Raw genomic sequence first — 12,740 nt, 5'->3', positions numbered from 1 at the left:
ATATGATGCTTTGTGTCCTGGAATACTGTAAACTTCTAAATCACACCAACTGAACTTCAGAGGAGAGTGAGCAGAGACGTGATGTCTTTAAATGTGTAGAACGCTGTTAAGAAAAGGGAACAAATAACTGTCTGCTGGAGATAGGACAAAAAGAGACCTCTAAGTTGCAGAAACAGGCTTTATGACAGCTCTAATGACAATTAAGCTCTAAATGGTCCATTAAGCTCACTTGGTCCTTGTGATTATCACTGCACACCTGTAAATCTGACTGGGAAGGGTTCATCCTGCCTGGAAGCAGGATTCTGGAAATGCAGGGTCCTTTTTTCCCCTCATCAAAAGAAGCCGGCTTACCCCCGGGGCACCAGCTGGTTTTGACTAAGTGAACTGAGGAGCAGGATCACACGTCACTGCAGGAAAGAAGAGGGTTAAAGATTCCCACAACGTGAGGAGTCCGATCGTCCAGAGCGCGAGCTGGTTCAATACCTCTTGGTCAGTGCATCACTGAGGGTTCAGAGATGAGAACTGGTATTTGTTACATTTTTCCTGGGGAACGCCACGAAGGCTGTAGCCCAGGGCTGCCGAAAGGTGCGGAAAGCCCCGGGCAGCTGCAGCGCAGCCCGTGCGGCCGGACCCCTCCCGCTCCCTCCCCGCGGCAGGCCCGGCCCAGCCCGGCGCCCACGCCCCTCCCGCCCCGCCCGCCATTTTCCTCCCGCGGGAAGGGCGAGCCCGGGGCCCATGGCAACGCCGGGGCGGGCAGCAGGAGCGGGAGGGAGCTGCTCGCGGCGACAGCGGCCGCCTGTGCTGCGAGGGGCGGCTGTGCTCCGCTCCCGCCGGTGAGACTGCTCCGCCCGCCCCTCCTCCGCCTGCTCCCTGCCCCGTCCCCGGGCTCTCCCCGGGCGTTCCCTGGGGCTGTGGCACGGCGCTCCGCCGGGATGCACACATAGCACCGAGGAAGCTCCATCTCCGCCAGACGCGCGTGGAAACGCGGTGTTTGGCGCTGGCCGGCCCTCCCCCTGCCCCGGGCCTGGCAGCTCCGCCTCCGCCCCGGGCGCGATGGGCTGGGATGGACGGGGCCGGGCCGGCGGCTGCCGCGGTCCTGGGGCTGCTGCCAAAGCCGAGCTGCGCGGGGTTGGGCTTGTGCGTGACGGGAACATCGCAACATCTAAATTGTGTCTTTCCCTTTGATAACAGTTTTTGGTAAAAATAATTGCACTAGAATTAATGGAGCCTGCCCTTCGCTTTGAACATCAGTGCATTTTTTTTCAGAATTGATGTTAACAGCTTTTTTCTGAGCTTCAGTCCCAGGCTGCTGCCATTGTCTTGTGCCAAGAAGCCAATGCAGCCACCCACCCTTGGCATTCATCTCTGTGCAGCAGTAGGTATCCGGAGGGAGAGGGGAGACAAAATTCTTCCTGCTGTTGGGCCTTGCTGTTTGCTTTTCCTCTGGGTTAAAGAAAAAAAAACAACCAACCAACCAGAAAGGGTTACCTTGAATTTGCTGTACCGAAACACTGTACTTTGCCAAGAAGTGTAATCAGCCAGGCCTGCCTGTGATGTTGTGTAACTGGGCTGAAGTCTGTAACCCTCACTTGCTATAATGAGCAGTTACTTCCTTGGGGGAAAATTATGTCCTGGTGAAACTGTTCTTTAAAATAACCAAAAAAACTGAGACCTCATACTTAGATATTTTGGAAATATTGTTCGTAAAATGAACAATATAACCTCTTGAGGTGCCTTCCACCCGGAATTATTCTGTGTTTCTGTGCCGCTGCTGTTTGTTTGTACAGTGTTTCGCAGGATGGACTCCCGGTTTTTCAGTTTTCTAGGCTCTGTGCAGGGCAGTGATGCAGCCTGCCGAGCTGGGGAGGTGGAGATGGGGCGAGACACACGTACAGGCATGTTACAGCACACACAGGGTGTGTTACTGTCAGCCTGGAGGACTGAGACAGCTGCTCCTCTCTGTGGCAACCGTAAATCTGCCTGAGCTCTACTATCACACTATGGATTACATGAAAATAGGCACTGGTAAAATGCAGAGGCTGTTTTTAATTATATCTAGTGCTTTTTTACAAGTATCACAAACATGTTCATACAATATCTCTTTTATATACCTCAGTATTTTTTTACCTCAAACTGTGTAACAGTGTTAACTGCTACTTACTACCATTTCTTCTCCACAGGCCGAGGAGCTGAGGCACTAATACCTTGAGACCTTCAGCTTTATGCTTTCTTGACTAGCTAAACAGTAGCCCAACTCTACAGGACTTTCAGCGGTGTGAAATGTAATCAGAGTGTTAGTGTGTCTTGGTACCAGAATGATGACTACTGTAGAAGGTGAGTGCTAATTGGTTTAGGTTCCTTTCATGCTTGGCTATCTGAAGTTAGCCCCCTCAGCCATTAGATCTACTTACAGCTCATGTCTCTGTTTACAAGTTTTATCAAGGTAATGAGATGTTGCAAGGGGTTTGGATATGTAATTCTCATTGTTTCCAGTCATGTAGGTAATCAGTGGGAAGGCCTGAAGGGAAGATGCAGGTTATTTGATCCCATGGTCTGGTGATAGAAGAGTTTTTTTGGTTTTTTTTTCTTTTAACCTACTGCTTCTACATTTAGAGTTTGATTCTGTGCCACGAATGTCAACTCTGATATTTCTTTGATTCATCACACATTTTCTATCTCTTAAATGTCGCTGATTTAAGCAATGGACTAACACCCTTTTATTGCTCCTCACTAGTTGTCAAGAAGAAGCAGAATTATACTAGTGTGCATGAAGCAGTGAAAGCTGGGGACGTAGAACAGCTTGCATCTATGATAAAACATGGAGCCAGTATTAATGATGTGGATGTAGTCCACCAGTTCACACCCTTGCAGTGTGCTGCCCACTCTGGAAGTCTGGAGGTAAAACATTACCTTAGTGTATAGGTACATAGCTGGGCTTTTGTAAGTCCATATTTCCTTCTTTGTGAGAGGCTGAACACAACATTGTTTTGATCAGACTGAATCAGTAATCTCTGCCTGTTTTTCTCATTAAATACATTCACCAAGAGCGGGAGTAGAGGATTTTAGATTTTAATTTTTTCTCTCTGAAGCCCCAGGCAATTTACCTAATGAACTTTGCCATATTTTACAAAATCATTGATTTTCTTACTCTGAGCAAAATGTACCTTATGGCCTCCCTTTCAGACTCATGATCTTCTTTTGTCTCTATTGTGTTTTCTCTTGAGACACCTAGAAAATCCCATAGGATATGTAAAATATTCTGAAGGTGACTGAAACAGGTGATATGAAAATATGTTCATTCTGCTTACCAATGTCCCATGCCTCATTCGCCATAGAAGTAGTCCTAATACATTTTATTTTAATAAATGAAAAGGTTGAATAATTGTAGAGAAATCAGCAGGTGCTTGCATCAATGTTTTGAACTTTCAGAAGGACTGAACTGCTGTATTCAGCACAACATTCACCTTCTTCTTGCAGCCTCCTTGTTCATTGTTCATGGCAATCCAACCTCGAAGCAGCGAGGCCATTCATATCCCAAAAGAAAAAACGTGAATGTCGTGCTAAACTCAAGAATTGCTAAGAGCAGTGCTGCTTCTGAAATGCAGAGACACTGTCAAGAAAATGCTAATCATCATGTCAGCCCCAAAAACAGATTGCTTACCCATCCTTTCTGCCTCTATAAGTTCTGCCATTTTTCATTTGACTCTCTTACTTTGCAATCAGTGTGTTAGACTTTATTGAATTATCTGTCATCTCTTTGTCACTAAGCTCCTTGCTAGAAATAGTGGAAGAACCAGAGCTGTAAGATGGCCTGAAAGAAGATAATAAATCATAATAATATGTAATAAGAAGTTCTAACTGTTCCTCTAGCTGTCTTTGGGTAGTCCATAAAGCTTTCCATTGCAAGCAATGATATGTGCTGGAAATAGGTGAATAAAACAGAACTAGGCCATGGAAGGATGAGAAGAGAGATGGGATTACATACACCTAAGAAGCCTAATAAATTAAATGAGGCTTTAAATTTAGTACATTATATTTTTCCTGCCAGTAATTTTAGCTGGAATTCATGTGAGCATGTTTGCATTGTTTTTTCCAATGTTTTTACCTCATGCCATGTGAATACTCTCACAGATTACATTTTAAATCTGGAAAAGTAAAATGGAAAAAGTCATGTTGTAACATCAATGCTAGGGTCTGAATTAGTAGGTTATTTGCACATTTTGTAGTCTTGGGTGAAACCTGGAAAGTATAACTTACCCATAACTTCCTAATGTACAAATACCTGTTTAAGGCATGCTCTGGGGTCTCGTATTTCCATAAGGAAGTATTCCAGCGCTGTTTTGAAATGTAACTTTGGGGGATAAATTCTAGTTGAAATGTGCCTCAGACACACGATGCGAACAGTTAAATGAGAAGCACTTTGGTTTTGTTGAGCAGTGCCTTCACTGGTTGCTCTGGCACGGGGCTGACACCACACGCGTGACAGTCGGAGGCTGGACAGCGGCTCACCTGGCGGCCATCCGAGGGCAGGATGCCTGCATGCAGGTACTGTAAATACTCACTCTTGAGCAAAGGTTAGTAGGGCAGACCTTAATTGTGGACAAATTCGTTATGAAGATCAGCTGAGGGAGCTATGAGTAGCTCATCTTGATGTCTTGAGATGTCAAATTAAGTCAGTCATATTCAAACCAGAGCACTCATTTGTACTGTCTGTGCAAACAGATCCATTTTGTGCAATACCAGGCCCTTGAGGTCAGCCCGGAGTTATCCTGTTGGTCATCAGAAACCGTCCTGCTAGGAAATGTTTGCTTTCTCAGCTTGTGAGATGACCTTGTGCTTTGCATTTCTTCCAGGCTTTGTTACTGAACGGAGCGGACGCAGCGGCTCAGGACGAGCGCGGGTGCACGGCCTCGCACCTGGCTGCAGCCCACGGGCACTCCTGCAGCCTGCGGGCCCTGCTGCGCGCCGGCGCGGTGAGAGCCCTGCCCGAGCCCGGCAGCTGGGCCCGAGCAAAACTCTCCCTAGCGTAAACTGAGATTTAGGGCTGTAGGTTTGATGCCTTGAGAGGCCTCCTAGAAACAGACTAGGCAGGAGTAAGGATTAAAAGAGGTATTTATTTGAAAGGCCTTCAGAGGTATCCCCTGGGGAGCCTGAAGCTATTCTCAAAATGGACCCCAAGGTGGATGACAGGTCACGAGTTCTTCACACTTTTATAGGTTTGGTTCATTTGCATAACAGGGTTAATTCTCTAATTAAAGCTTCAGTTTTCCCCACAGCTTACCCTCCCTTTAGAGGCTCTTTGGTTTATACTTTTGAGCTAGGACAGCCTTGGTGTCCTTGGAAAGCAGGGCCAGAGAGGCTTTGTTATGTCTACCTAGCATGAGAAAGCAGAAATTAACAGGCTACAAGAAACTTCAGAGTCACACACCAAGCAGTACAGAATTTGAAAAATACAAAAGTTAAAACCTAAGGCATCAGATTAATTACTGTGGGGGAATTTATTTCTTGGGTAAATTTGAATTTTTTTTAGATTGTAATATGCATTTAGGGAAATGATCTGAAAAATCTAGAGAGAGAGAATCAATAATGTGAATAAATCACTTTCTACTGAGGATGTCATTAAATGAACATCAGGTACTGGGGTGGTGGTAATTTTTGCAGTTCTAAAAATCTTCTATAGTAAAGGAGATATAAACTTAAAAAAAAATTAACCCAGATGCATATTTAAGGAATAATGACCAATCTAGGTCATTATGATGATAAAAACATGTCTAAAAATGCACCTTTTATAAGTGTATTAAGTAAAAGCAAGAACCTGTGAAAAGTACCTGTTTTGAAACCAGAACTGCATATAATGCATGAACTTTGAAAAATGTTACTTGGTTTGATTTAAATAATTTAACACAATGAACAGCTGATTCCCATATATAAAATTTGTCTTGTGTCTAAGATTCAGAAGTGAATGAATTAACCTGCTGCTTTCATTTTAGGATGTAAATGTTTCAGACAGGAATGACTGGAAACCTGTTCATTATGCTGCTTTTCATGGTCGCTTGGGGTGTTTGCAGCTTCTTGTTCGATGGGGAGCATGTGTAGATGATGTGGATAACAATGGAAACCTTCCAGGTATATCAGGATAAATAATATATTTTTAAATCTTTGGTTTACAGTTGTTGTGAAATGTGATAATTGAGCAAATTATGAGTAATGCACAGCAGCAGCATTTGCTATTTGATTCCATGCGATCCACATAGATTGTCCATTTTTCTAACGATGAGAGGATTTATAAAATCCAAAGTGTTGCTCTGTTGGTGACACTATCCCACTTGCCTCCTGCTGCTGCTAGCAAGGATGAGAGCTCACAAGTGCTGGGATGGGGAGCAGGCTGAGCCTGGCTGGGAGCAGGTGAGCAGCATCTCCTGTGTGTGTGTTGGAGCTTGTGTGTCAGTGGAGGTCACAGAAGAAGGGTAGGTGGAGCAGGAGGCAATTTCAGCTGCTATGTGCTACTTTCTGAATTGGTGCCAGCGTGATGAGGTTCTGGTGTGGTTGCAAGCAAGTTTTTGTATCCCAGTGTTTCTCAACTGATTTTGTAGAACACTTTTTCTCATTTTCCTGTGATTTCTTCATCTTGATTTCTGGAATACTGTTTTTTCTGGATTACCTGTAATCTGTTCTCTTTTCATAATTATCAGTGTATTCACTTTAGCACAAAAATTTGGTAGTGATTGTTCCTTGCTTTCCGTATTTTCTCCAGCATCCCTCTCCCTACCATGCCACTGCCCAATATCCTCTGTAAACTCAGTGCTGTTGTTTGTGTTGTGGGTTCTCCTTGCATCCTTTCCTTTTTAGCATTTGCCTTCTTATGGTTTGTCACATTATTTGTTCCAAAGAGCATATTTTTTTTCTCTATGACTTGTATAGAGTTATCTTTTTAAAATCCCTTCTTGAAATCTTTTACCCTCTATTAAGGACTGCTTACCTAGGAAACGAATAGCTGTGCAATGTTTTGCAAACCTGGGTCTTGTTAAAGGATGTGAGGCTCCTGCATCCCAGCAGGAGGTGCATTAGCAATAAGGATGATGTTAGGCACCCTGAGGGCAGCATGGAAGGCAGCTTTATTTGCATTTAGGAACACTTCCCTGATAACAGACTTCTGTGGAGAGAAAGCAGATGCTAGCACAGTTCTACTTAAATGCTGTGTACAAATGGTTAGTAGAAAACTGGTTTTGTTTTATTTTGACATCTACAGAAGCTTGATTTTCCAGCCTTTGTGTTCTGTTTCATTTGATCATATTATCTTCCAAAGGAAAGAGAAGGATTAGTAGAAGTACTGTGCAAACCAGCTTGTCTACTTGTGTAACAGAAGTGAACTGAAATTATCTTTACATACTTCAGCTTCAACATTAGCTGAACAGTGCTATAATTTTTCCTAAGAAAATACTGGAAAAAACTTTTTGAGGTTGCTGTGCCAGGCACTTAAAAACTGGCTGCATCTTTTGCATATGTGTATTACAGTAAAGGGTCGAACTACCTTTGGTAATTTGCATGCTAGTATTTTGGAAGAAAAAAATGTTGTGGCTCATTCAATGTACAGAATGGGCTGGCTGTGCTTATTAAGTGAACGTTTCAATTTGCTTTCTCTCTGTATTCATTTTTCGACCACATCCATGCTTCTTTTATTCCTCACCAGTCAAACCTATTATAAATATTTTTCACAGAAACAATTTTTTGACTTGTGGCTTTGAGAAGAGTGAATATTGTTAGTCTGATTTTATAAAAGACAAGATGAAACACAGAGAAGTTGGGATACCAGCACCAACTACCCACCCCCTATTTATGATGCTTGAGACAGGGTTTTTCAGTTCTTGGCACTCAGCTGCATATTTTGATGTTACTGTGTTAACATCACAGTACCCTCTGACTTTAGTCCCATCTGCAGGTGCTCAGTGTGCCCAAGGGATGGCATGGCACAGTTACGTGTTGGGCCCTGGCTATGGAGACACACACAGGTTAAAAGCCACCTACGAAAAGCTCCTTTATGTGTCTTCCACAGCATCCCACTGAAACTGCAAAAAGATTTGAACAGAGCACAACTCTTTATTTTCCTTTGCTGTCTTTGGACAAAATGTGGAGCTTTTCTGATTGCTTTCTGCACAGGCCAGACTGATAAAATAGTTGCATCCCCTTTGGATGAAGTTTTCTCCTGAAGATTTTAGGTATCTGAAAATGGATTCATAAGGGTTGAGTCAGTGTTTCACTAGCTGACTTACCTTTAGCATGGTACCCTTCTTTCTCCTTCTCCCTGAGTAACTACCTCACTGACTAACATTCAGATAATGGGAAAAACTGCCCTTATTTCAGTGGAGCTCAGATTTTGAGCAGTCATCTCTACTGAGGTGTTGACATCTTGCTGTAAAACCAGTATCCATAACCTTTTAGAGCAATTATGCTCTGGAGAGCTATGGATGGTTTGGTTTGCTATAGAGAACTTGTATGTGCCAAAAATGGAGTGAGATGGGTTTTTTGGGTCCTGGGTACATTGTTTGTTGATTATGAAGATAGTGAGGTTCTTACCTGGAGACAAGCTAATCCTTTTGCCTCTAGAACATCAGCCAGCTGTTACAGAGCATTTTCATGGAGCGATAGCACATAATAAGTGTTTATTTGGCAAGTTCTTCTCATTAATGGGATTAGAGGATATTACTCATGTCAGACCAATCAGCACGTGTTTGGTACCTCTTACTTTGTTATAGGCCCAGCACTGTAGTAGTATTAAATAAGTAAACCTCTGCATAGCCTAAAGGTCAGGTGAGGAATGTACCTTCAGATAGTTTTTCCAGTAAAGTGCCTATCACTGTCCTCATTTTATAGGTGGGGTAACTGAGGGTGTGACACAACTTGTTTGTGGTGGCACAGTAGAGCCTAAAGCAGAAATGGCCTTAGCTCCTGATCAAGGACACTGCTTGCTGTCCCCCTATAAGGAGTATCCCTGGGACAGCAGGGTCAGGCAGCTGCTGAAGGCAGAGATCCGTGTTCCTGGGGGAGGTGAGACCCCAGCAGTGCACGCTCCGAGCTAGGGCTCAGTGCTCTGTTGGGAGTCTGGATTGTCTCCTGCAGTCAGCTCTGCCAGGCAATCACCTTTGCAGATCCTATCCCTGGTAGCTTTACCTCCTTTGCCCAGAGCTGAACTCTGTCCTGGGTGGGAGCTGAACATCCCCAGTTCAGCTGAGGCCGCTGTTCCCCATGTGCAGTGTTGGATGGCTCACATGGTGGTAGATGAGCCAGCTCTAAGCAGTGGTGAGAGCATTGCTCTCCCAGTGGGTGGCAGGGTTCTGGTCTAACACCCTTTGTTTCACCTTGTGCTGTAGCACATCTGGCAGCAGTGGAAGGACACTTGCATTGCTTTAAGTTCTTGGTCGGGAAAACGGCCGGTGTTACGCACACACTGAAAGCCAGGAATGACCATGGAGAGACTCCAAGGGACTTGGCTGAACGGTTCTACAAAGATAATATTCTGCAATATATTGATGCTGTGGAAAAAGAGGGAGAGCATCCAGAGACACAGGAAGGTGAGTATGGGTCAAGATACAGTTAAAAAAGGCATTATGTATAATTCTGTAGAAGTACACAAAGGTGTACTTGTTATTTCGGGTTTGTGAAATTAATGTCTTAACTGCATGAGATGCCTGTAGCCATAACCAAGACATGTTTAGTCAAGTGTGTGTTGAGCACTGCTGGTTACACAGCTGCATTTTAGCTGATTAAGGTGCATTATCCTTGCTACCTCTGAAGTGCTCATACATAAGTTGCTATGAGAGAGGCGAGCCATGAGATACAAATACCAGCACACTCAGTAGAATTACTGGCATCTGCTTGGAAACATGTGCATTTCATTTTCAGTTTTAGCTTTCCCAGCTCATGGTGCTGCTTTCAAAGGAGACTTGTTAGTGCTTAGAAGACTAGTGAGAAGTGGAGTAATCAATATTAACGAGCGGGATGATAAGGGATCCACTCTCCTGCACAAAGGTTGGTCAATATGATCTGTGTTTCAGCTGTTACTGTTTGTTGCTGGTTTATTTACTTTGTTTTTCAAGTGGCTGCTTATCATATAAACTTCATGAAAAGCAGCATCTCATTTCTTGAGGGCTTGGCAAGGCAACCCCAAACCGCGTATTTTGTAATGTGTGTGTTCGTGGGTCACTTTAAAAACAATATAACCAAGCTCAAGTCAAGAAAAAAGAGCTTACAATAAAGAGAAATCAGCATCTAAACTGAAAACTAAGTAGCTCTGACATGTATTTACTTACTATTTGTGTATCGATATCATGTCAGCTTTGTTGGAATTAATCCTGATTTTCAGTGATGGAGAAAGCACAGATCAAGCACATGAATTCCAGCTTGGAGTGATAACCAGAGCTTTATTGTAGCTATAAAAGGTTTTAATTTTCACTTAATTTAATGTAACTAAATAGTTTTGGGGTTTTGTTTTTTATTAGGCAAGATGTGGCTTTTAGAAACATTTGGCTGGCTAGGTATAAGAATGATCTGTATTGTGGCCTGGGCCTTTCTTTACTGAACACATCAGTACTGTGGAGATATGTTGTAAAAACCACAACAAAATCATTTGGTAGGATGCTGTGAAGAAAGGTAAACTTCTGGCTGACACTCTGACATGTAGTGGACCGCTTGCATTACAGAAGAAATGGTCCTTTTGTGTTTGGGGGTTTCACAGTATTGTCTGAAATAAGAAGTGGAAGAGGAAAGAAAGAGGGAAGCATTTTTTAATATGCTTTTAACACATTTCCTACATTTGTTTTTGACTAGATATGTGGTAGAATTTTTAAAAACATAATTAAAGTTCTCATTAAAATAACTGATATGTAGTGATTTTAAAATCCCACTTTCTTTTCTTGGAATGATGCTGACCTACAGTTGTTTCATCCCCAGTGTTTACATGCTGATGTTGTAATTTCATTTCCTTATCTCAGTAGGAAAACAAATATAACAAATTTGTTATATAGCACTCTAAAAGGGAGTGCTGTCAAGAAATGGACTTATTCTTCCTTGAGAAAATCAGTGTACAGTGTCATCTAGACTTGCCAAATACCATCTTCCATAAGTGAGACATTGTTCCTGGCACCACGTGGTGGGAGCAGTGGCCATGCCAGATCACATGAGTAGGGTTGTGTTAGGGTGCTGCCTCGAGGTGCTGCCTCGAGTGTCTGCCCCAAGAAATGCTGTACATTTAGCTCCAGCACAAAGCCCTGCTTCTCCCTTCTGAGACAGCAGCACACACCACAGACTGGGACAAGCATCTGTGTCTGTCCCCTGGGAGCCCAAAGCCAGGGAGAGGTGACAGCACATTGCTGCCAAACTGTGACATACAGGCCTTTCTTACTAGGGCAGCAGTTACTTGTGTGTCTTGTGTTTCGTACATGAGACTGGGCAAGTTTAGTTTAACTCATGTCCAGGAAGAGGTGCCAGTACGTTTCTAAAACTAGAAAGAGCCACCAAACCACACTGCATACTCTTCCTCAAAACTCAGTGTAGCCAAGTGATGTGAGCATCTTGATGCACAGACTTCTCTTGAAATAGTATTTCCCTTGTGGCGTCTTAGTGAGCCCAATCTTTGCATGTCAAATAATGGCAAGAGGAGGACATTTTAGGTTTGAAACACTTCAGTTGTATATAACTGACTTGTGTGCACCTTCCTTCCCTTAGCTGCTGAACAGGGGCATATCCATTGCTTACAGTGGTTGGTTGAAATGGGAGCTGGCTGTGACATTACAAATGATGCTGGAGAGACTCCAAAGGATGTAGCCAAGAGGTAGCAGTACATATCCGGTAGCTCTGACACTTTACTTATTACTTGTATATCAATATCCTGTCAGCGTGTCGGAATTAATCCTGATTTTCAGTGATGAAGAAAGAACAGATCAGGCCCATGAATTCAGCTCTGAGTGATAAGCAAGGCTGTATTGTAGCTGTAATATTGTAGCTATAAAATGTTTTAATTTCCACTTAATTTAATTTTCTTTTTAGTGAGGTCAGACACAAAAGAGGAAAACTAGCTCATTTGCAAAAGGACAGTTGTGAGCCAGTATGCTCACAGTTCGCTGTACAAAGTAAATGAGAAGTAGCAGAAGCCAGCTGATTTTTGCATTAACAAAAATAATGCAGATTCTGATGAGATTCAAGTAAGAAATCCTACAAAGGAAAAAGATGCCTCTGATGCAGGAGCCATTGCCATAAGGTTCCATCGAGGCAGAGCTCATGCCATAAGAATACTACAAAAAGTAGATAGATAGTTGTAGTGTGTGTACCAGTGCTTCCTTTAGTCCCAAAACTCCTCTGATAAATGGGAACATAGACAGTTCCAGAGAGTTTCTACCACACATGTTTTTCCAGATTTTAACTGTTCTCTGTGCAGATTTGGCCATTTGGCAGCTGTGGAACTTTTGACACCAAGAACTGGAGACAGTAACTCTAGTGATGAAGAACTTGATGCAAACAACATAAAGTTTTTTGAAACACATGGTGTGGAAGGGAGTACAGATAGCAAAGAAGATTTAACCCTGGATAAAGCAGAGAAAAGGAATGCACGCAGTAAGCACTGTATTTCCATCATTCCTTGTTTGAAAAAGTTGGTATCAAGGCATTATCGTCCTAAGTAGGACAATTCCTGCCAACTGCTCTGATCTTTTTGTTGTAAGATGAGATATTTGATGGGATATCTGTAA

At 43.1% G+C, this 12,740-nt stretch overlaps 1 protein-coding gene across 6 annotated transcripts in view; it reads left to right on the top strand.

Annotated features, from left to right (window-relative positions):
- The first annotated feature begins 697 nt into the window (after positions 1-697).
- The window catches only part of ANKRD42 (ankyrin repeat domain 42), a 21,385-nt gene continuing 9,342 nt past the window's right edge, over positions 698-12,740 (top strand). The window contains exons 1-11 of one of the 6 annotated variants that reach the window (XM_032099099.1): positions 698-833; positions 1,267-1,375; positions 2,181-2,334; positions 2,735-2,898; positions 4,438-4,545; positions 4,854-4,973; positions 5,991-6,126; positions 9,369-9,569; positions 9,901-10,026; positions 11,722-11,827; positions 12,431-12,606. In XM_032099099.1, coding sequence (XP_031954990.1) covers positions 2,316-2,334; positions 2,735-2,898; positions 4,438-4,545; positions 4,854-4,973; positions 5,991-6,126; positions 9,369-9,569; positions 9,901-10,026; positions 11,722-11,827; positions 12,431-12,606 — 1,156 coding nt within the window. In that variant the 5' untranslated portion in view covers positions 698-833; positions 1,267-1,375; positions 2,181-2,315. The other 5 variants (XM_032099102.1, XM_032099100.1, XM_032099103.1 and 2 more) reach the window with 5 other exon arrangements.

Source organism: Corvus moneduloides, chromosome 2 (assembly GCF_009650955.1).
Source record: "Corvus moneduloides isolate bCorMon1 chromosome 2, bCorMon1.pri, whole genome shotgun sequence".
Lineage (NCBI taxonomy): Eukaryota > Metazoa > Chordata > Aves > Passeriformes > Corvidae > Corvus > Corvus moneduloides.
The sequence above is the reverse complement of the archived record's forward strand: the minus strand, read 5'-3'. Positions and strand labels throughout refer to the sequence as shown.